Source organism: Panulirus ornatus, chromosome 7 (genome assembly GCF_036320965.1).
Source record: "Panulirus ornatus isolate Po-2019 chromosome 7, ASM3632096v1, whole genome shotgun sequence".
Classification (NCBI taxonomy): domain Eukaryota; kingdom Metazoa; phylum Arthropoda; class Malacostraca; order Decapoda; family Palinuridae; genus Panulirus; species Panulirus ornatus.
The window spans coordinates 36,055,792-36,081,765 of NC_092230.1; the positions used below are offsets into that span (position 1 = coordinate 36,055,792).

Here is a 25,974-nt window from a genome sequence, read left to right on the forward strand (position 1 = left end):
ATGATACTCTCTCACCCCAACTCTAATTTGCCCTCTTTTTCACCTCTTGCACCTTTCTCTTGACCTACTGCAGCTTTCTTTTATACATCCTAGTCATTTGCACTATTTCCCTGCAAAAATCGTCCAAATGCCTCTCTCTTCTCTCTCACTAATAATCTTACTTCTTCATCCCACCACTCACAACCCTTTCTAATCTGCCCACCTTCCATGCTTCTCATGCCACAAGCATCTTTTGTGCAAGCCATCACTGCTTCCCTAAATACATCCCATTCCTCCCCCACTCCCCTTATGTCACCAGCTTCTGCAGTTTCTCACACGAATCAGCCACCAGCACTGTATCATCAGCGAACAACAATTGACTCACTTCCCAAGCTCTCTCATCCACAACAGACTGCATACTTGCCCCTCTCTCCAAAACTCTTGCATTCACCTCCCTAACATCCCCATCCATAAACAAATTAAACAACCATGGAGACATCAAACACCCCTGCCGCAAACCTACATTCACTGAGAACTAATCACTTTCCTCCCTTCCTACACGTACACATGCCTTACATTCTCAATAAAAACTTTTCATTGCTTCTAACAACTTGCCTCCCACACCATATATTCTTAATACCGTCCACAGAGCATCTCTATCAACTCTTATCATATGCCTTCTCAAGATCCATAAATGCTACATACATCTAGATCCATTTGCTTTTCTAAGTATTTCTCAAATACATTCTTCAAAGCAAACACCTGATCCACACATCCTCTACCACTTCTAAAACCACACTGCTCTTCCCCAATCTGATGCTCTGTACATGCCTTCACCCTCTCAATCAATACCCTCCCATATAATTTCCCAGGAATACTCAACAAACTTATACCTCTGTAATTTGAACACTCACTTTTATCCCCTTTGCATTTGTACAATGGCACTATGCAAGCATTTCACCAATCCTCAGGCACCTCACCATGAGTCATACATACATTTAATAACCTTACCAGCCAGTCAACAATGCAGTCATCCCCTTTTTTAACAAATTCCACTGCAATACCATCCAAACCCGCTGCCTTGCCAGCTTTCATCTTCCGCAAAGCTTTTACTACCTCTTCTCTGTTTGCCAAATCATTTTCCCTAACCCTCTCACTTTGCACACCACTTCAACCAAAACACTCTATGTCTGCCACTCTTATCATCAAACACATTCAACAAACCTTCAAAATACTCACTCCATCTCCTCACATCACCACTACTTGTTATCACCTCCCCATTAGCCCCCTTCATTGAAGTTCCCATTTGTTCCCTTGTCTTATGCACTTTATTTACCTCCTTCCAAAAAATCTTTTTATTTTCCCTAAAATTTAATGATACTCTCTCACCCCAACTCTCATTTGCCCTCTTTTTCACCTCTTGCACCTTTCTCTTGACCTCCTGCCTCTTTCTTTTGTACATCTCTTAGTCATGTGCATTATTTCCATGCAAAAATCATCCAAATGCCTCTCTCTTCTCTTTTACTGATAATCTTACTTCTTCATCCCACCACACACTACCCTTTCTAATCTGCCCACCTCCTACTCTTCTCATGCCACAAGCATCTTTTGCGCAATCCATCACTGCTTCCCTAAATACATCCCATCCTCCCCCACTCCCCTTACGTTCTTTGTTCTCACCTTTTTCCATTCTGTACTCAGTGTCTCCTTTTACCTCCTCACACAGGTCTCGTTCCCAAGCTCACTTACTCTCACCACTCTTTTCACCCCAACATTCTCTCGTCTTTTCTAAAAGCCTCTACAAATCTTCACTTCTGCCTCCACAAGATAATGATCAGACATCCCTCCAGTTGCACTTTAACATCCAAAAGTCTCTCTTTCGTGCGCCTATCAATTAACACGTATTCCAATAACAATCTCTGGCCATCTCTTCTACTTACATACATATACTTATGTATATCTCTCTTTTTATACCAGGTATTCCCAATCACCAGTCCTTTTTCAGCACATAAATCTACAAGCTCTTCACTATTTCCATTTACAACACTGAACACCCCATGTACACCAATTATTCTCTCAACTGCCACATTACTCACCTTTGCATTTAAATCACCCATCACTATAACCCGGTCTCGTGCATCAAAACTGCTTACACACTCACTCAGCTGCTCCCAAAACACTTACCTTGTAAATGAAATAATATTCATATATGTATGTGTGAATGGTTAGGCCATTCTTTGTCTGTTTCCTTGCGCTACCTCACTGATGGGGGGAAACCGCAGTTAAGTATGAAAATAAAATGAATAAATATTTTAGGCTCCAGTAATGGACAGAAGTCCACATGAAGGCTTAACTGAAATATGAAGGTTATTAAGAGGGTAAAAGATGAGACAAGGGAAGGTATTTACAAATTTTGAAGGAAATGAAAAACTTGTCTTTCAAAATGTGCCTGGTCATGCCTGTTGGGAAAGACAGGAGAGGCTAGATATTTCCATCGCATTGAGTTGTTGGTAAAGAAACTTATCCGAATGGCCCACCCTCTAGTTTCTAGAGGCCATACAGGAATCATGTGATACATTAGCTTGCTGAGTAATGCATAGTCTAGCTAGTAGTGGGGCCACACAAGCAGTCAGCTCAAAGGAGTAAAAATGAAAATGATACCTATAGACGAGGGATACTGAATGAACATTATAGCATAGGGCAAGCAGGTAAAGTGTTGAAGTTAGTCTGGGAGAGTTCATAAGTCAGACTGCTTTTAACTCGACTTTTTCAAGTAAGGATGCAGAGCTAGAACTACCCCAGATATGAGAGCAGCACTGCATACAAGGACCGATCAGTCCATTGTAAAAATGGAGCAACTGTTTGGAGAAGTTTTTACTTGAAACAGGACTATCAATTTCTTGGAGGTATTTTTATCTATTTCTGTAATGTAGCATTCCTAAGATGAGGTAGATGTTAGAAATATTTTCATTGAGTCAAGAGGTGGAATTACAGAACCATAAAAGGAGAGTGGATAGCTCTGGAGAATTTTTGATAGAGAGATGGATAGATGCTGGGTCTTGCAGGTATTGAATTTATCAGATTTCATGTACCCCAGTGAGGAAGTTGTGTTTTGACGAGATGCAGATCAAGCGAGAGAAGATGGAGCAGAATTGAAGGATGTGGAGGAATGCAGTGTTAAGTTAATAGTGTTTTGAGTGTATTTGGTTATCTGTGGAAGAAAGGAAATCATTAATAAGAAGGAGAAAAAGTGTAGGAGACTGGACAGTCTTGAGGACACCATTGTTAATGGAGAAAGGCAGAGAAGCTGATCCATCAACAACCCTTGAGATAGATCAGTCAGAGAGGAAGCTAGATATGAGCAAGCAAAGTGAAGGAGGGAAGCCAAAAGAGGGGAGCTTAGATATGAGACCATGATGCCACACCATATCAGAAGCATTTGATATGCCAAGGGCAACTGCTTAGGATTCCCCAAAATCTCTCAGGGATGATGACCAGACACTAGTATGATAAGAAAAAAAATATTACCAGTAGATCTCACTATACAGAAGCCATACTGGTGATCAGAGAGAAGATTGTGAGATTCAAGATGCCAGAGGATATGGGAGTGAGGAGGGATTTGAAGACTTTGGAAATAAAAGTTGTCAAAGCAACAGGATGATAGTTAGAGGGGTTAGAACAGTCATCCTCCTTAAGGATGGGATGTGCCAACACATGCTTATATGAAGAAGGAAAAGGTGTGGCCTTTTATACAGAAACAGAACAGATGAGCAAGCACAGGTTCAAGTTCAGAGGCACACTCTTTCAGTACATGGAGATGGATGCAATCAGTTATAAACCTTGCTTGTGTCCAGAAAGAGAAGTGCTTTTTTGACAGTTTGAAAAAGAATTATGGGAAGTGGAAATGGGTTAGTAGGAAGAGCATCAGGGGGTGAAGAAATGTTAGAGTCATCCAAAGAAGGGTTAGAGGGAAAACAGGAACCAAAGGGAATTTCTTTGTTTATGGGAGAGACTGGTATATAAGAATGGAAAAGTGAAGGAAAGGTAGAGCCACTGTAGTTGTTAAAACAGTGTCCTTAGCGAAGGACCAGAAAGTCCTATCAGTGGATGATGAGGAGAGGTTATTGCCCTTCCTTAGAATAAAAGAATATGGGTGATTAACTAGCAAAATTTGCTTGGAGCTTCTGGAAAGTGTGGTGTTTTTCAGTCAGAATCCCTTCTTATCCCCTACCTTATCCATACCCTCTTGTCATCTTTGAAGGATGGGTCACTGTCCAATGACTTTTGGGATCTAAGAATAAGTTTACACCGATGAAGAAGACTGGAGATTAAGAAATTTGATGTTATGATTAATTCTATATGGTGGCTGCAGCTTAGACATTGGTTACAGCATTGTTTTTAAGCAGAGCATACATTAATAACTACCTTAAAACACAACATAGTTACATTATTAGCAGCAGTAAGCATTTATGTGGCATTTTTATTATGAATTTAACTATTATGAGTGGCAAGTGTTGAGTGTACCTTTTAAGACATTTTACATTGGTTCAAAGCTGACCTGTGTATCACTTGATAGAACAGCTACTTTAGAGTTTCTCTGTTTATTTTCTTTCAGCGGCCTCATGGTCCAGACTTTGAGAAAAACCACTATGAATCATTCTTGATTGTCTTGGACACCCTTGAGAAATGCCTGTCCTCCCAACCTAAAGATACTACACGAGATGAGGCAATGAATGTCAAGCTCCTGCTGAAGGAAACCTGCCAGTTCATTAGTAAGTATGGCTAATGTGTGAGCTAATTTTTTGAGCATATGGTGATGAGCTCTTTTATTTTTCCCTAGTAATACAGTTGGCATAAAAGCATCCACCCATCTTTTATTAAAATTTCATATTCTTTCTGAAATATAAAGATAAGCAGTGCATGATAATTTGTTCTCAACACCATGGTCTCTGTCATTTTTGCTGGTTATTTTCCTGATTATTGTTTGTGTATTTTTTTTTGCTTTGTTGCTGTCTCCCGCGTTAGCAAGGTAGCGCAAGGAAACAGACGAAAGAGTGACCCAACCCACCCTCATACACATGTATATACATACACATCCACACACGCAAATATACATACCTATACATCTCAACGTATACATATATATACACACACAGACATACACATATATACACATGTACATAATTCATACTGTCTGCCTCTATTCATTCCCATCACCACCCCACCACACATGAAATAACAACCCCCTCCCCCCACATGTGTGCAAGGTAGCGCTAGGAAAAGACAACAAAGGCCACATTCGTTCACACTCAGTCTCTAGCTGTCATGTATAATGCACTGAAACCACAGCTCCCTTTCCACATCCAGGCCCCACAAAACTTTCCATGGTTTACCCCAGACGCTTCACATGCCCTGGTTCAATCCATTGACAGCACTTCGACCCCGATATACCACATCGTTCCAATTCACTCTATTCCTTGCCCGCCTTTCACCCTCCTGCATGTTCAGGCCCTGACCACTCAAAATCCTTTTCACTCCATCTTTCCACCTCCAATTTGGTCTCCCACTTCTCATTCCCTCCACCTCAGACACATATATCCTCTTTGTCAATCTTTCCTTACTCATTCTCTCCATGTGACCAAACCATTTCAAAACACCCTCTTCTGCTTTCTCAACCACACTCTTTTTATCACCACACATCTCTCTTACCCTTTCATTACTTACTCGATCAAACCACCTCACACCACATATTGTCCTTAAACATCTCTTTTCCAGCACATCCACCCTCCGCACAACTCTATTTGTATCCCATGCCTCGCAACCATATAACATTGTTGGAACCACTGTTCCTTCAATCATACCAATTTTTGCTTTCTGAAATAACGTTCTCGACTTCCACACATTCTTCAACGCTCCCAGAACTTTCGCCCCCTCCCCCACCCTATGATTCACTTCCGCTTCCATGGTTCCATCTGTTGCCAAATCCACTCCCAGTTATCTAAAACACTTCACTTCCTCCAGTTTTTCTCCATTCAAACTTACCTCCCAATTGACTTGTCCCTCAACCCTACTGTACCTAATATATTACCTTGCTCTTATTCACATTTACTCTCAGCTTTCTTCTTTCTCACACTTTACCAAACTCAGTCACCAGCTTCGGCACTTTCTCACACGAATCAGCCACCAGCGCTGTAACATCAGTGAACAACAACTGACTCACTTCCCAAGCTCTCTCATCCACAACAGACTGCATACTTGCCCCTGTTTCCAAAATCTTGCATTCACCTCCCTAACAACCCTATCCATAAACAAATTAAACAACCATGGAGACATCACACACCCCTGCTACAAACCAACATTCACTGAGAACCAATCACTTTCCTCTCTTCCTACACGCATGCATGCCTTACATCCTCGATAAAAACTTTTCACTGCTTCTAACAACTTGTCCCCCCCACACCATATATTCTAAATACCTTCCAGAGAGCATCTCTATCATCTGTATCATATTCCTGCTCTGGATCCATAACTGCTACATACAAATCCATATGCTTTTCTAAGTATTTCTCACATGCATTTTCCAAAGCAAACACCTGATCCACACATCCTCTACCACTTCTAACACCACACTGCTCTTCCCCAATCTGATGGTCTGTACATGCCTTCACCGTCTCAGTCAATACCCTCCCATATAATTTCCCAGGAATACTCAACAAACTTATACCTCTGTAATTTGAGCACTCACTCTTATCCCCTTTGCCTTTGTACAATGGCACTATGCAAGCATTCCGCCAATCCTCAGGCACCTCACCATGAGTCATACATACATTGAATAACCTTACCAACCAGTCAACAATACAGTCACCCCCTTTTTTAATAAATTCCACTGCAATACCATCCAAACCCACTGCCTTGCCAGCTTTCATCTTCTGCAAAGCTTTTACTACCTCTTCTCTGCTTACCAAATCATTTTCCTTAACCCTCTCACTTTGCACACCATCTCAACCAAAACACCCTATATCTGCTACTCATATCATCAAACACATTCAACATACCTTCAAAATACTCACTCCATCTCCTTCTCACATCACCACTACTTGTTTACACCTCCCCACTTGCCCCCTTCACATAAGTTCCCATTTGTTCCCTTGTCTTACGCACTTTATTTACCTCCCTCCAAAACATCTTTTTATTCTCCCAATGATACTCTCTCACCCTAACTCTCATTTGCCCTTTTTTTAACCTCTTGCACCTTTCTCTTGACCTCCTGCCTCTTTCTTTTATACATCTCCCAGTCATTTGCATTATTTCCTTGCAAAAATCGTCCAAATGCCTCTCTCTTCTCTTTCACTAATAATCTTACTTCTATATCCCACCACTCCCTACCCTTTTTAATCTGCCCACCTCCCATGGTTCTCATGCCACAAGCATCTTTTGTGCAAGCCATTACTGCTTCCCTAAATACATCCTATTCCTCCCCCACTCCCCTTACCTCCTTTGTTCTCACCTTTTTCCATTCTGTACTCAGTCTCTCCTGGTACTTCCTCGCACAAGTCTCCTTCCCAAGCTCACTTACTCTCACCACTCTCTTCACCCCAACTTTCTCTCTTCTGTTTTGAAAACCTCTGCAAATCTTCACCTTCGCCTCCACAAGATAATGATCAGACATCCCTCCAGTTACACCTCTCAGCACATTAATATCCAAAAGTCTCTCTTTTTCACGCGCCTATCAATTAACATATAATCCAATAACGCTCTCTGGCCATCTCTCCTACTTACATACGTATACTTATGTATATCTCTCTTTTTAAACCAGGTATTCGCAATCACCAGTCCTTTTTCAGCTCATATATTTATATAGATATAAATTTATATGGGTTTTCAGAAAAGAAGAGAGAAAGTTGGGGTGAAGAGGGTGATGAGAGTAAGTGAGCTAGGGAAGGGGACTTGTGTGAGGAAGTACCAGGAGAGACTGAGTACAGAATGGAAAAAGGTGAAAACAAAGGAGGTAAGGGGAGTGGGGGAGGAATGGGATGTATTTAGGGAAGCAGTGATGGCTTGCGCAAAAGATGTTTATGGCATGAGAAGCGTGGGAGGTGGGTTGATTAGAAAGGGTAGTGAGTGGTGGGATGAAGAAGTAAGATTGATTATTAGTGAAAGAGAAGAGTGAGGCATTTGGACAATTTTTGCAGGGAAAAAATGCAAATGAGTGGGAGATGTATAAAAGAAAGAGGTAGGAGGTCAAGAGAAAGATGCAAGAGGTGAAAAAGAGGGCAAGTGAGAGTTGGGGTGAGAGAGTATCATTAAATTTTAGGGAGAATAAAAAGATGTTCTGGAAGGAGGTAAATAAAGTGCATAAGACAAGGGAACAAATGGGAACTTCAGTGAAGGGGGCTGATGGGGAGGTGATAAGTAGTGGTGATGTGAGAAGGAGATGGAGTGAGTATTTTGAATTTTTGTTGAATGTGTTTGATGATAGAGTGGCAGATATAGGGTGTTTTGGTCGAGGTGGTGTGCAAAGTGAGAGGGTTAGGGAAAATGATTTGGTAAACAGAGAAGAGGTAGTAAAAGCTTTGCGGAAGATGAAAGCTGGCAAGGCAGTGGGTTTGGATGGTATTGCAGTGGAATTTATTAAAAAAGGGGGTGACTGTATTGTTGACTGGTTGGTAAGGTTATTTAATGTATGTATGACTCATGGTGAGGTGCCTGAGGATTGGCGGAATGCTTGCATAGTGCCATTGTATAAAGGCAAAGGGGATAAGAGTGAGTGCTCAAATTACAGAGGTATAAGTTTGCTGAGTATTCCTGGTAAATTATATAGGAGGGTATTGATTGAGAGGGTGAAGGCATGTACAGAGCATCAGATTGGGGAAGAGCAGTGTGGTTTCAGAAGTGGTAGAGGATGTGTGGATCAGGTGTTTGCTTTGAAGAATGTATTTGAGAAGTACTTAGAAAAGCAAATGGATTTGTATGTAGCATTTATGGATCTGGAGAAGGCATATGATAGAGTTGATAGAGATGCTCTGTGGAAGGCACTAAGAATATATGGTGTGGGAGGAAAGTTGTTAGAAGCAGTGAAAAGTTTTTATCAAGGATGTAAGGCATGTGTACGTGTAGGAAGAGAGGAAAGTGATCGGTTCTCAGTGAATGTAGGTTTGCGGCAGGGGTGTGTGATGTCTCCATGGTTGTTTAATTTGTTTATGGATGGGGTTGTTTGGGAGGTGAATGCAAGAGTTTTGGAAAGAGGGGCAAGTATGCAGTCTGGTGTGGATGAGAGAGCTTGGGAAGTGAGTCAGTTGTTGTTCGCTGATGATACAGCGCTGGTGGCTGATTCATGTGAGAAGGTGCAGAAGCTGGTGACTGAGTTTGGTAAAGTGTGTGAAAGAAGAAAGTTGAGAATGAATGTGAATAAGAGCAAGGTTATTAGGTACAGTAGAGTTGAGGCCTCAGTCAAGTCAATTGGGAGGTAAGTCTGAATGGAGAAAAACTGGAGGAAGTGAAGTGTTTTAGATATCTGGGAGTGGATTTGGCAGCGGATGGAACCATGGAAGCGGAAGTGAATCATAGGGTGGGGGAGGGGGTGAAAATCCTGGGATCCTTGAAGAATGTGTGGAAGTCGAGAACATTATCTCAGAAAGCAAAAATGGGTATGTTTGAAGGAATAGTAGCTCCAACAATGTTGTATGGTTGCGAGGCGTGGGCTATGGATAGAGTTGTGCGCAGGAGGGTGGATGTGCTGGAAATGAGATGTTTGAGGACAATATGTGGTTTGAGGTGGTTTGATCAAGTAAGTAATGTAAGGGTAAAAGAGATGTGTGGAAATAAAAAGAGCGTGGTTGAGAGAGCGGAAGAGGGTGTTTTGAAATGGTTTGGGCACATGGAGAGAATGAGTGAGGAAAGATTGACCAAGAGGATATATGTGTCAGAGGTGGAGGGAACGAGGAGAAGTGGGAGACCAAATTGGAGGTGGAAAGATGGAGTGAAAAAGATTTTGTGTGATCGGGGCCTGAACATGCAGGAGGGTGAAAGGAGGGCAAGGAATAGAGTGAATTGGATCGATGTGGTATACCAGGGTCGACATGCTGTCAATGGATTGAATCAGAGCATGTGAAGCGTCTGGGGTAAACCATGGAAAGTTGTGTGGGGCCTGGATGTTGAAAGGGAGCTGTGGTTTCGGGCGTTATTACATGACAGCTAGAGACTGAGTGTGAACGAATGTGGCCTTTGTTGTCTTTTCCTAGCGCTACCTCGCACACATGAGGGGGGAGGGGGATGTTATTCCATGTGTGGCGAGGTGGCGATGGGGATGAATAAAGGCAGACAGTATGAATTATGTACATGTGTATATATGTATATGTCTGTGTGTGTATATATATGTGTACATTGAGATGTATAGGTATGTATATTTGCATGTGTGGATGTCTATGTATGTACATGTGTATGGGGGTGGGTCGGGCCATTTCTTTTGTCTGTTTCCTTGCGCTATCTCGCAAATGCAGGAGACAGCGACAAAGCAAATAATAATAATAATAATATTTATATTATATATTATTCCTTGTCGGTGTCTCCCGCATTAGCGAAGTAGTGCAAGGAAACAGATGAAAGAATGGCCCAACCTACTCACACACACATGTATTTACATAAATGCCGACACACACATATATACATACCTATACATTTCAACATATATATATACATACACAGACATATACATATATACACATGTACATGATTCATACTTGCTGCCCTTATTCATTCGTGTCGCCACCCTGCCACACATGAAATGACACTCCCTCCCCCGCACATGCATGAGGTAACGCGAGGAAAAGACAACAAGGGCCACATTCGTTCACACTCAGTCTCTAGCTGTCATGTATAATGCACCAAAACCACAGCTCCCTTTCCACATCCAGGCCCCACAAAACTTTCCATGGTTTACCCCAGAGGCTTCACATGCCCTGGTTCAATCCATTGACAGCTCGTCGACTCAGGTATACCACATCGTTCCAATTCACTCTATTCCTTGCAAGCCTTTCACCCTCCAGCATGTTCAGGCCCCAATTGCTCAAAATCTTTTTCACTCCATCCTTCCACCTCCAATTTGGTCTCCCACTTCTCCTCGTTCCCTCCACGTCTGACACATATATTCTCTTTGTCAATCTTTCCTCACTCTTTCTCTCCATGTGACCAAACATTTCAATGCACCCTCTTCTGCTCTCTCAACCACACTCTTTTTATTACCACACATCTCTCTTACCCTTTCATTACTTACTCGATCAAACCACCTCACACCACAAATTGTTCATAAACATCTCATTTCCAGCACATCCACCCTCCTCTCGCACAACTTTATCTATAGCCCACGCCTCGCAACCATATAACATTGTTGTAATCACTATTCCTTCAAACATACCCATGTTTGCTTTCTGAGATAATGTCCACGCCTTCCACACATTCTTCAACACTCCCAGAACCTTTGCCCCCCTCCCCCACCCTATGACTCACTTCTGCTTCCATGGTTCCATCCGCTGCCAAATCCACTCCCAGATACCTAAAACACTTCACTTCCTCCAGTTTTTCTCCATTCAAACTTACCTCCCAATTGATTTGGCCCTCAACCCTATTGTATCTAACAACCTTGCTGTTATTCACATTTACTCTCAGCTTTCTTCTTTTACACACTTTACCAAACTCAGTCACCAGCTTCGGCACTTTCTCACATGAATCAGCCACCAGCGCTGTAACATCAGTGAACAACAACTGACTCACTTCCCAAGCTCTCTCATCCACAACAGACTGCATACTTGCCCCTGTTTCCAAAATCTTGCATTCACCTCCCTAACAACCCTATCCATAAACAAATTAAACAACCATGGAGACATCACACACCCCTGCTACAAACCAACATTCACTGAGAACCAATCACTTTCCTCTCTTCCTACACGCATGCATGCCTTACATCCTCGATAAAAACTTTTCACTGCTTCTAACAACTTGTCCCCCCCACACCATATATTCTAAATACCTTCCAGAGAGCATCTCTATCATCTGTATCATATTCCTGCTCTGGATCCATAACTGCTACATACAAATCCATATGCTTTTCTAAGTATTTCTCACATGCATTTTCCAAAGCAAACACCTGATCCACACATCCTCTACCACTTCTAACACCACACTGCTCTTCCCCAATCTGATGGTCTGTACATGCCTTCACCGTCTCAGTCAATACCCTCCCATATAATTTCCCAGGAATACTCAACAAACTTATACCTCTGTAATTTGAGCACTCACTCTTATCCCCTTTGCCTTTGTACAATGGCACTATGCAAGCATTCCGCCAATCCTCAGGCACCTCACCATGAGTCATACATACATTGAATAACCTTACCAACCAGTCAACAATACAGTCACCCCCTTTTTTAATAAATTCCACTGCAATACCATCCAAACCCACTGCCTTGCCAGCTTTCATCTTCTGCAAAGCTTTTACTACCTCTTCTCTGCTTACCAAATCATTTTCCTTAACCCTCTCACTTTGCACACCATCTCAACCAAAACACCCTATATCTGCTACTCATATCATCAAACACATTCAACATACCTTCAAAATACTCACTCCATCTCCTTCTCACATCACCACTACTTGTTTACACCTCCCCACTTGCCCCCTTCACATAAGTTCCCATTTGTTCCCTTGTCTTACGCACTTTATTTACCTCCCTCCAAAACATCTTTTTATTCTCCCAATGATACTCTCTCACCCTAACTCTCATTTGCCCTTTTTTTAACCTCTTGCACCTTTCTCTTGACCTCCTGCCTCTTTCTTTTATACATCTCCCAGTCATTTGCATTATTTCCTTGCAAAAATCATCCAAATGCCTCTCTCTTCTCTTTCACTAATAATCTTACTTCTATATCCCACCACTCCCTACCCTTTTTAATCTGCCCACCTCCCATGGTTCTCATGCCACAAGCATCTTTTGTGCAAGCCATTACTGCTTCCCTAAATACATCCTATTCCTCCCCCACTCCCCTTACCTCCTTTGTTCTCACCTTTTTCCATTCTGTACTCAGTCTCTCCTGGTACTTCCTCGCACAAGTCTCCTTCCCAAGCTCACTTACTCTCACCACTCTCTTCACCCCAACTTTCTCTCTTCTGTTTTGAAAACCTCTGCAAATCTTCACCTTCGCCTCCACAAGATAATGATCAGACATCCCTCCAGTTACACCTCTCAGCACATTAATATCCAAAAGTCTCTCTTTTTCACGCGCCTATCAATTAACATATAATCCAATAACGCTCTCTGGCCATCTCTCCTACTTACATACGTATACTTATGTATATCTCTCTTTTTAAACCAGGTATTCGCAATCACCAGTCCTTTTTCAGCTCATATATTTATATAGATATAAATTTATATGGGTTTTCAGAAAAGAAGAGAGAAAGTTGGGGTGAAGAGGGTGATGAGAGTAAGTGAGCTAGGGAAGGGGACTTGTGTGAGGAAGTACCAGGAGAGACTGAGTACAGAATGGAAAAAGGTGAAAACAAAGGAGGTAAGGGGAGTGGGGGAGGAATGGGATGTATTTAGGGAAGCAGTGATGGCTTGCGCAAAAGATGTTTATGGCATGAGAAGCGTGGGAGGTGGGTTGATTAGAAAGGGTAGTGAGTGGTGGGATGAAGAAGTAAGATTGATTATTAGTGAAAGAGAAGAGTGAGGCATTTGGACAATTTTTGCAGGGAAAAAATGCAAATGAGTGGGAGATGTATAAAAGAAAGAGGCAGGAGGTCAAGAGAAAGATGCAAGAGGTGAAAAAGAGGGCAAGTGAGAGTTGGGGTGAGAGAGTATCATTAAATTTTAGGGAGAATAAAAAGATGTTCTGGAAGGAGGTAAATAAAGTGCATAAGACAAGGGAACAAATGGGAACTTCAGTGAAGGGCGCTGATGGGGAGGTGATAAGTAGTGGTGATGTGAGAAGGAGATGGAGTGAGTATTTTGAATTTTGTTGAATGTGTTTGATGATAGAGTGGCAGATATAGGGTGTTTTGGTCGAGGTGGTGTGCAAAGTGAGAGGGTTAGGGAAAATGATTTGGTAAACAGAGAAGAGGTAGTAAAAGCTTTGCGGAAGATGAAAGCTGGCAAGGCAGTGGGTTTGGATGGTATTGCAGTGGAATTTATTAAAAAAGGGGGTGACTGTATTGTTGACTGGTTGGTAAGGTTATTTAATGTATGTATGACTCATGGTGAGGTGCCTGAGGATTGGCGGAATGCTTGCATAGTGCCATTGTATAAAGGCAAAGGGGATAAGAGTGAGTGCTCAAATTACAGAGGTATAAGTTTGCTGAGTATTCCTGGTAAATTATATAGGAGGGTATTGATTGAGAGGGTGAAGGCATGTACAGAGCATCAGATTGGGGAAGAGCAGTGTGGTTTCAGAAGTGGTAGAGGATGTGTGGATCAGGTGTTTGCTTTGAAGAATGTATTTGAGAAGTACTTAGAAAAGCAAATGGATTTGTATGTAGCATTTATGGATCTGGAGAAGGCATATGATAGAGTTGATAGAGATGCTCTGTGGAAGGCACTAAGAATATATGGTGTGGGAGGAAAGTTGTTAGAAGCAGTGAAAAGTTTTTATCAAGGATGTAAGGCATGTGTACGTGTAGGAAGAGAGGAAAGTGATCGGTTCTCAGTGAATGTAGGTTTGCGGCAGGGGTGTGTGATGTCTCCATGGTTGTTTAATTTGTTTATGGATGGGGTTGTTTGGGAGGTGAATGCAAGAGTTTTGGAAAGAGGGGCAAGTATGCAGTCTGGTGTGGATGAGAGAGCTTGGGAAGTGAGTCAGTTGTTGTTCGCTGATGATACAGCGCTGGTGGCTGATTCATGTGAGAAGGTGCAGAAGCTGGTGACTGAGTTTGGTAAAGTGTGTGAAAGAAGAAAGTTGAGAATGAATGTGAATAAGAGCAAGGTTATTAGGTACAGTAGAGTTGAGGCCTCAGTCAAGTCAATTGGGAGGTAAGTCTGAATGGAGAAAAACTGGAGGAAGTGAAGTGTTTTAGATATCTGGGAGTGGATTTGGCAGCGGATGGAACCATGGAAGCGGAAGTGAATCATAGGGTGGGGGAGGGGGTGAAAATCCTGGGATCCTTGAAGAATGTGTGGAAGTCGAGAACATTATCTCAGAAAGCAAAAATGGGTATGTTTGAAGGAATAGTAGCTCCAACAATGTTGTATGGTTGCGAGGCGTGGGCTATGGATAGAGTTGTGCGCAGGAGGGTGGATGTGCTGGAAATGAGATGTTTGAGGACAATATGTGGTTTGAGGTGGTTTGATCAAGTAAGTAATGTAAGGGTAAAAGAGATGTGTGGAAATAAAAAGAGCGTGGTTGAGAGAGCGGAAGAGGGTGTTTTGAAATGGTTTGGGCACATGGAGAGAATGAGTGAGGAAAGATTGACCAAGAGGATATATGTGTCAGAGGTGGAGGGAACGAGGAGAAGTGGGAGACCAAATTGGAGGTGGAAAGATGGAGTGAAAAAGATTTTGTGTGATCGGGGCCTGAACATGCAGGAGGGTGAAAGGAGGGCAAGGAATAGAGTGAATTGGATCGATGTGGTATACCAGGGTCGACATGCTGTCAATGGATTGAATCAGAGCATGTGAAGCGTCTGGGGTAAACCATGGAAAGTTGTGTGGGGCCTGGATGTTGAAAGGGAGCTGTGGTTTCGGGCGTTATTACATGACAGCTAGAGACTGAGTGTGAACGAATGTGGCCTTTGTTGTCTTTTCCTAGCGCTACCTCGCACACATGAGGGGGGAGGGGGATGTTATTCCATGTGTGGCGAGGTGGCGATGGGGATGAATAAAGGCAGACAGTATGAATTATGTACATGTGTATATATGTATATGTCTGTGTGTGTATATATATGTGTACATTGAGATGTATAGGTATGTATATTTGCATGTGTGGATGTCTATGTATGTACATGTGTATGGGGGTGGGTCGGGCCATTTCTTTTGTCTGTTTCCTTGCGCTATCTCGCAAATGCAGGAGACAGCGACAAAGCAAATAATAATAATAATAATATTTATATTATATATTATTCCTTGTCGGTGTCTCCCGCATTAGCGAAGTAGTGCAAGGAAACAGATGAAAGAATGGCCCAACCTACTCACACACACATGTATTTACATAAATGCCGACACACACATATATACATACCTATACATTTCAACATATATATATACATACACAGACATATACATATATACACATGTACATGATTCATACTTGCTGCCCTTATTCATTCGTGTCGCCACCCTGCCACACATGAAATGACACTCCCTCCCCCGCACATGCATGAGGTAACGCGAGGAAAAGACAACAAGGGCCACATTCGTTCACACTCAGTCTCTAGCTGTCATGTATAATGCACCAAAACCACAGCTCCCTTTCCACATCCAGGCCCCACAAAACTTTCCATGGTTTACCCCAGAGGCTTCACATGCCCTGGTTCAATCCATTGACAGCTCGTCGACTCAGGTATACCACATCGTTCCAATTCACTCTATTCCTTGCAAGCCTTTCACCCTCCAGCATGTTCAGGCCCCAATTGCTCAAAATCTTTTTCACTCCATCCTTCCACCTCCAATTTGGTCTCCCACTTCTCCTCGTTCCCTCCACGTCTGACACATATATTCTCTTTGTCAATCTTTCCTCACTCTTTCTCTCCATGTGACCAAACATTTCAATGCACCCTCTTCTGCTCTCTCAACCACACTCTTTTTATTACCACACATCTCTCTTACCCTTTCATTACTTACTCGATCAAACCACCTCACACCACAAATTGTTCATAAACATCTCATTTCCAGCACATCCACCCTCCTCTCGCACAACTTTATCTATAGCCCACGCCTCGCAACCATATAACATTGTTGTAATCACTATTCCTTCAAACATACCCATGTTTGCTTTCTGAGATAATGTCCACGCCTTCCACACATTCTTCAACACTCCCAGAACCTTTGCCCCCCTCCCCCACCCTATGACTCACTTCTGCTTCCATGGTTCCATCCGCTGCCAAATCCACTCCCAGATACCTAAAACACTTCACTTCCTCCAGTTTTTCTCCATTCAAACTTACCTCCCAATTGATTTGGCCCTCAACCCTATTGTATCTAACAACCTTGCTGTTATTCACATTTACTCTCAGCTTTCTTCTTTTACACACTTTACCAAACTCAGTGTATGTATGTATGTATGTATGTATGTATTTATTCATTGGTAAAATTTTCTCTCCAGGGTAGGTTTAGTCTACAAGCCATGAGCAGTGAGGGAATCTCCATGTTCCCTTGGTATTAGAAGCTTCTCACCTCCTTATCTTCTTGTGAAGTTCATGCCCTTCACCTTTTGCTAACCACACTTTCAGTAGTAGCAACTTTACTGTGCTAAATTTTGGCATGCTACTCTCCAGTTAGTAGTCACCAGCATCATTGTCCAACTGGATGTCATGTTGCACCAGGTTCCCATTCAGGCAAGGGATCAGGCATATTGGGCTTGGAAAAACTATCTTTCCTCCAGCTCCCATTCAGCAGTTGTCCCTGCCCGTAATCACTGCAATTATGTTAAATGTGAGGCAATGTTCCTTTATTCAAAGAAAGTGCGATAACCTGTCTTCATCACCCACTGGTAGGTCTGTCTGGTCCTAAACCAAGGGCATTGCTAACAACCTCTGTCACTCTACCTTTCCTTCATTTTTCCATTGTGACACCACTATAACTATCTCTCCTATAGACATAGCAACTCTCTTTGATTCCCATTCTCCTTAAACTCTACTTAGGTTGACTCTGACATACCTTCACCTCCTGATGTTCATCTTACTAATCCTATGCCACTTCCTGTAATCTCTTTCAAACTTTGCGATAAGCACATCTCTGTCTGGACACAAGCATGGTCAGTGGGCCTGATGGCATCCATTTCCTTGTACCGAAAGAGGATGCCTCAAAACTAGCACCTGTGCTTGCTCATATATTCCATTTCTGTTTTAAAAACAACTTTCTCTTCATTTTGGAAACTTGCGTTCATACATCCCCTCCCTAAGAACGGTGACTGTTCTAAACCTTCTATCATTGTACTGCTTTGACATAAATCAGACATCTTGAATCTCAGTCTTGTATCTTAGCACCAGTATGGCTTCCGTAAGATGAAACCTGACCCTGGTATTCTTTTATTATCATATTTATGGCTGGTCATTATCCGTGAAAGATTTTGGGAAATCCTATGTAGTTGCCCTTGATATAGCCAAAACTTTTAACACAGTGTGGCATCAGGGTCTCATCTCTCAGCTCCCTTCTTTTGGCTTTCCTTCCTCACTTTGCTCCCTCATATCTAGCTTCTTCTCTTTAAGATCTATCCTCATGTTTGTTGATAGATCTATCTCTTTGTCTATCAACAGTGGTGTCCTTTAAAATAGATTAGTTTCTACCTTTTTCTCCATCAATAGTAGCGTCCCTCAAGATTCTTCCAGTCCTACACTTTTTCTCCATTTTATCAAGTTTATATCTTTCACAAATAACCAAATACACTCACACACTAGTGACTCAACACTGCATTCCTTCACATCCTACAGTTCTGCTCCTTATTCTCTCACTCAGTGTGCATCTTGTCATGACACAACTTTCTCAATAAACTCAGACTTGGACAGGATTGCTCAGTGGGGTAGATGAAAACCTGCTCATATTTAACTCAGTGTCTGCCCATTCCTCTTTTGAAATTTGTCACAACTTTCCTTTCTCCTTCAGTGCTTCTGTAATTCTACCTCTTGATTCAATGAACATACTCTGTCTTGGAAACCCCACATTACAGAAATCATAAAGTCTGCCTCTAAGAAAATGGAATCCTGTTTAGGTGTCAAAATTTCTTTTCTTCCAAACAGTTGTTCCATTTATACAAAGGATTGATCTGGCCTTGTATGGAATACTGCTCTCACAGCTAGGGTGGTTCAAGCTCTGCATCTCTATTTGAATTCAATCAAAAGCTGGCTGACTTATAAACTGTTTCATTCTAACTTCAAAACTTGACCTGTTTGCCCAACACTGCAATGATCTTTCACTTTCCCTCTTCTATAGGTATTACTCTGGTTTTTGCTTCCAAGAACTGGCAGCTTGTGTGCCCTCACCTCTAGCTAGGCCAAGCATTACTTGGCAAGCTCCTGCTTCACTTGATTACTGTTTGGCTATTGGCAGCTCAAGGGTGGACTGATTTGAAAACTGTTTCTTTCCTTGCCCATTGAAGTTTAAGAACTGGTACCCTTTCATGTCTTTTCAGTAACTGTCGCCTGGCATTTATTGAAAGACAGGGCTTTATACTTTCTTTGAATTCATAAGTAATTCTTTTTTCCTTTCATCATACTCTCCATATTTCAGTTAAGGCCCTTCCTTGTTGTGGACTTTTGTCCATGACTGAAGCCTCCAATGTGGAAAAAAAAAAGTACCTACAAAGTGTACCAGACCAACCAGGTTGTGGGGGTTATGTGGGCATGAGGGCTGCAGCTTCCAACAGCTTGGTCAACCAACAACCTATTTCAGCAGCAGGGTAGGCCCAACCTGGGCTGTAGAGGTAAAGGCCCTAAAGATATCACAAGAAGTTCACAAGGTATACTCAGAGCTCCTGGTGTACATCTTGTTCCCCAAGTCATTGCTGGAGGATATGAGACAGGTTTACTAACCCATCATTGTTGCTGACAAGTCCCTTTGCCTGGCTCATATACTGGATGATATTGACATTTTTGGTGGGGATGCACCAATCCTGCAAGTTTGAGGCCCCCTCCCTAAGTGGATTCTTCTATAATGCCATTGTTATTACTAGTATACAGGAATGCATGATGATGGGATCTCCTCCTGGTTAGTGACATAGGATGAGATCAGTTCATATCTCTGAGTCATTGTTGGGGATACAGAAATAAACCAGTGCTCTTTTAAGTACACTAATACTTGAATTGGTGCTCTGGATACATTCCAGGAAAATGGAGCGCTAACAGGGTCATTCTACCATTGCACATGAGGAGATGCATACCTGATGATGTTGCTTTTTACTCATGAGATATATAAAGTATTGTAAATGAGGGTTACAAGTGTTAATACAATCAAGCAAGCATGAATATGTACATGTGTATGTATGTAATTCTGCGTATGTGTATGTATATGTATGTATATGTACGTATGTGGGCATTTATGTATATATATTTATTTATATTTATTATACTTTGTCGCTGTCTCGCGCGTTAGCGAGGTAGCGCAAGGAAACAGATGAAAGAATGGCCCAACCTACCCACATACACATGTATATACATGCACGTCCACACACACACACACACACACACACACACACACACACACACATGTACATACCTATACATTTCAACATATATATACATACACAGACATATACACATGTACGCAATTCATACTTGCTGCCTTTATTCATTCCTGTTGCCACCCCGCCTCACATGAAATGACAATCCCCTTCCCCCGCATGTGCGCAAGGTAGTGCTAGGAAAAGACAACAAAGGCCACATTTGTTCACACTCGGTCTCTAGCTGTCATGTATAATGCACTGAAACCAAAGCTCCCTTTCCACATCCAGGCCTTGCAAAACTTTTCATGGTTTACCCCAGACGCTTCACATGTCCTGGTTCAATCCGTTGACAGCACGTCGACCCTGGTATACCACATTGTTCCAATTCACTCTATTCCTTGCATGCCTTTCACCCCCCTGCATGTTCAGGCCCTGACCACTCAAAATCTTTTTCACTCCATCCTTCCACCTCCAATTTGGTCTCCCACATCTCCTCGTTCCCTCCACCTCTGACACATATACCCTCTTTGTCAATCTTTCCTTACTCATTCTCTCCCTGTGACCAAACCATTTTAAAACACCCTCTTCTGCTCTCTCAACCACACTCTTGTTATTAACAACATAACTCTTTTACCCTTTCATAACTTACTCGATCAAACCACCTCACACTACATATTGTCCTCAAACATCTCATTTCCAACACATCCACCCTCCTCTGCACAACCCTATCTATAGCCCACGCCTTGCAACCATATAACATTGTTGGAACCACTATTCCTTCAGACATATTCATTTTTGCTTTCCGAGATAACGTTCTCACCTTCCACACATTCCTCAGTGCTCCCAGAACTTTTGCCCCCTCCCAACCCTGTGACTCACTTCCACTTCCATGGTTCCATCCGCTGCCAAATCCACTCCCAGATATCTAAAACACTTCATTTTCTCCAGTTTTTCTCCATTCAAACTTTTCTCCCAGTTGACTTGTCCCTCAACCCTACTGTACCTAATAACCTTGCTCTTATTCACATTTACTCTCAACTTTCTTCTTTCACACACTTTACCAAACTCAGTCACCAGCTTCTGCAGTTTCTCACCTGAATCAGCCACAAACCTCTTTATCATCAGTGAACAACAACTGACTCACTTCCCAAACCCTCTCATCCACAACAGACTTCATACTTGCACCTCTCTCCAAAACTCTTGCTTTCACCTCCCTAACAACCCCATCCATAAACAAATTAAACAACTATGGAGACATCGCCCACTCCTGCCACAAACCGATTTTCACTGGGAACCACTCACTTTCCTCTTTTCCTACTCATCCAAACCCGCTGCCTTGCCTGCTTTCATCTTCTGCAAAGCTTTTACTACCTCTTCTCTGCTTACCGAATCATTCTCCCTAACCCTCTCACTTCGCACACCACCTCGTCCAAAACACCATATATCTGCCACTCTACCATCTAACAAATTCAGCAAACCTTCAAAATACTCACTCCATCTCCTCACATCACCACTACTTGTTATCACCTCCCCATTATCCCCCTTCACAGATGTCCCCATTTGTTCTCTTGTCTTATGCACTTTACTTCCATCCAAAACTTCTTTTTATTCTCCCTAAAGTTTAATGATACTCTCTCATCCCAACTCTCATTTGCCCTCTTTTTCACCTCTTGCACCTTTCTCTTGACCTCCTGCCTCTTTCTTTTATACATCTGCCAGTCATTTGCACTATTTTCCCCGCAAAACTCATTCAGATGCCTCTCTCTTCTTCTTCACTCACAATCTTACTTCTCCATCCCACCACTCCCTACCCTTTCTAATCGGCCCACCTCCCACGTGCCTCTCTCTCTCTCTCTCTCTCTCTGATTATGTGGGAAGTTAGCCTAACTGGTTTGTATTGATCTAGCAATAATTTGCTTCCCTCTGTGTGCATTGATGTTACATATGCCATTTTATGTTTCTTTTATTCTTGTTTGGTCTCAGCTTTGTCCCAGCTACCCTGAAAGAGGTTTGGCTGTTGTCTTTTTGTGTGTTGGGGTTGATGGATTGAGCCCACCCACAAAGCAGCATGGTGATATGTTAATAGCTTAGCCTATCATGGTCAACAGAGTGTTTGCACAGGGAAGAGTGAAAGGGATCTAAATGATTATGTGTTAAGGTTTAGCAGGTAGAAAGGGAAAGGGTGAATTTAACTGAAGAATAGAAAAAGAGGGAAAGGACATTGGTTGACATGTCTAGGCCATAGTAATGCAGAGCCTCTACTGCTGATAGGCTCTAACTTCACCAGAAGGTAAAGGTTGAGTTGCTTCTAACTCTTGGGAATCACAGAAATTTTTTTTATATCTCATAGGACACTGCCCTGTAGGAAAACTGTTTTTCAGACTTCAAGCTCACTTTGTTTTTGGTTTGATTATAGAGAGGAGGAGGGTAAGAGGTGTACCCTTTCTGTTGCTAACTGGGAGGACTAGGGTTCAGGACCTTAACCCTGCAAAGTTGTTCCCCACAAAAGATGTGTAACTTTATGGACTTGATCTGGTTCATGTAAATGAGAATTGAGCTCTGAATAGAGGATAGAATTTGAGTTTATGCATGTGAATGTACATTTTCATTATTTTGATCCTGTTAATGGAAGTGAAGGTAAACCAGTATTATTACATTGTTATTTAAAAAGACTTCCACTTTCCTGATATCTTATTTCTGTTTCAGATTCTTCAAATGATAATCCTATGGCAGTTCAGCTCAGGAACTTAGCATCTAAAGTACTGTTTGCTCTGAGTTTAAACAACTTTTCCGCCGTCTTCAATAGAATATCAGACAGGCAAGTAATTCGAATAGGATTGTGTATATATACTACTCACTAGCATCTAGTAAAGCATCAAACTCTATGACAGAATCTTCTGTCATGCATATGACTTGTTTTTTTAGTATGTTAAAGGACAATATTAGTGACAGCTTTTTAACATTATTGTCATAATTAGGTAACTATGCAAGTATTAGATTATGGAGGAACAATGTGGTTTCAGGAGTGCTGGCATATGCTTGGGTTGCGGAAGTGCTCCGGACTTGGCCATGGGTCCTTTGTTGTTACAGCTGCTGCTTGTGATGGGTGAAGCAAGGTTCCCGTATAGTCTTGCCGGAGATGGATATTGAAGATGAATCACCCAAAGGAAACTTGCCAGGAAGATGGATTGTCAAAAGTCACATTGGGATGTATACTGATGAAGGAGATACCCTGAGGGCAGCTTGAGTCTGGTGTCACATGGCCAAGACTTCATTTACCAGAGTGTTACACTTGTTGTCTAGAACAAGTCAACTCCTGACTTCTGTCCTGTGGTGACCCCTGGGTATATGAGAGGCAGGATGTGCAAGTCATGAAGGCAGTTTGGGAGAAGTTATTCCCAAATGTAATTGGAGACTGCATCCGAGTTTCATTACCTCTGAGCTCTCGCTATGCTAATAGACTGAATGGCTCTTCTCATGGAATGGGTCTTGTCATTCATTTGATGGGATAACTATTGTTGCAGCTTTTGATCTGCTACCACTGAACATGGAGTATGGGTGTCATGGAGTGATGCTATGGGTGCAGCCTTAGGTTGGGCCACCAAGTTCATTTCTTTGGGAACATATAGTTTTTGTGAGGTTACATGCAGCAACCTACCATCATGTAAGGTCACTGACACTTTATAGGGTGATACTTGGAAACCTGGAATTGCTACTGAATTAAATTACTGGGAATGATGGAAATCACTGGGACTGTACTCCTTGGAGTGCAAATAGGAGAGGTATGTCATCATCTACACCTGGAAAAACATTGGAAGTATGGTTCCCAACTTATATTTGGAAATAACATCCTACTGGCATGATAGGAATGGAAGATTTTGTAAAATGATACCTCTGAAATCCAAAGGTGTGATATGAACCAAAAGAGAGAACTCCGTAAATGTTTGGATGCACAGTAGAGAAGGTTAATGGACAGGTTTGTACAAAGTGAACCAGACCAGCCAGGCTGTGGGGTCTCTGTGAGCCTGAGGGCTGTTGCTCCCAACAGCTTGGTCAATCAGTGACCCATTCAGTGGCCTGGTCTCAGCCCGGGCTGTTGGGGTAAAGACCTCTGAAGACTTTACAAGGTATTAACTAGGAGTTACCATTGCTCATACTTTATCTTAGGTTTTACCACCACAAAATGTTGATATCTGATTTTAATGTTTCCTTATGAAAATATACTGTAATGAGTGTTGTTCATTGAAAATGTTCTCATGATATAACTACAACAGTTTGTAAAGTTACCAGCCATATTTGTCAGATGCAGTCTTGTTAAGGTGAGCTTGATATTGGCAACACTGCTTACAGTTTTGCCAGAAAACCATTTTCTGCCCATTCTTGGTCAGATTTTGATGCTGAAAAGTCAGTTTCATAAAATTGCTCTCCACACAATCCAAAGATAAATCTTGATTAAGTAATTGAGGATCATCTTTTGCTTGGTGCTCTAAAGTCCTTCAAAGAAAATTCTTGAAAATATGCTCTTAGTGGTATGGCTGGAGGATTACAGACTTTGGGGAGAAATTATCATGCATTTCCACCTCAGCTACCACCAAGGCATATATAATGTCTTGAAATTGAGTCCTGAAACTTTATGTAAAAATATCTGTTTGTTGGCATGCTCAGCTTGTGTAAATATTCATATGGATGTGTTAAGTGGTTAAATATCAGATTCCTGTGCTGCACACACATATATGGTAGATTTGACATAACAGATAATTTGATGTTAATTCTTTGTATATCTTTTTAAAACATAATGCTGTGGAGACCTTTCTGTCTGTACAATACTAATATCTGCTCTGGCCAGCACATGCCAATTATGGGAAAATTACCTTACATATGTCCTGACTTTACCCCTGTGATGAAATATTTTATTTCCTCTTTTTCTCCAGGTTACAAGAACTGAGCATTAGTAACTCTGAAGAAAGCCCAGATTACACTGATATTGAATTGATACAACATATTAACGTTGATGTCCACAGACTCGTCAAGCTCCTAAATGGTAAGAACATTGTTGTATGGTAGGTTCCTGTTGTTATAAGTGGATGTCATTGATCAGGGGGTTGGCTATTTAAGTTACTGATAAATAGATATTTAGGGTCCTTCACGTCCAGGTTTTGATTTAAGTCATAAATAGAGGAAGCATAAGTATCGTATCTGTCATGATGTGATGCTTTTGACAGTTATTGCAAATTTTATCAGGTTTTGGGAGAATACTTGAAAAAATGTTCTTGGGAAGATGTTAGAGAGAAGTGGATTATAAAGGTTAAAGAAAAGATGTTTTGATGACAAAAGTTGGATAAAATGATATAGCAAATGGAAAGGTATTATTAGGACCAAATGGTAAATGCACCTGCCCTTCATTAGTTTGCATATATAATGAATATATTATTTTTATTATTTTGCTTTGTCGCTGTCTCCCGCGTTTGCGAGGTAGCGCAAGGAAACAGACGAAAGAAATGGCCCAACCCACCCCCATACACAATGTATACACACACACATACGTCCACACACGCAAATATACATACCTATACATCTCAATGTACACATATATATACATACACAGACACATACATATATACCCATGCACACAATACACAC

General features: G+C 41.8%; 1 protein-coding gene across 1 annotated transcript in view; it reads left to right on the forward strand.

Moving 5' to 3' along the window:
* The window catches only part of Nf1 (neurofibromin 1), a 1,160,697-nt gene that overhangs the window by 20,018 nt on the left and 1,114,705 nt on the right, over positions 1–25,974 (forward strand). Inside the window, exons 3-5 of the mRNA XM_071663491.1 lie at positions 4,595–4,751; positions 23,041–23,152; positions 25,266–25,375. Coding sequence (XP_071519592.1) covers positions 4,595–4,751; positions 23,041–23,152; positions 25,266–25,375 — 379 coding nt within the window. The remainder of the gene's footprint in view (positions 1–4,594; positions 4,752–23,040; positions 23,153–25,265; positions 25,376–25,974) is intronic.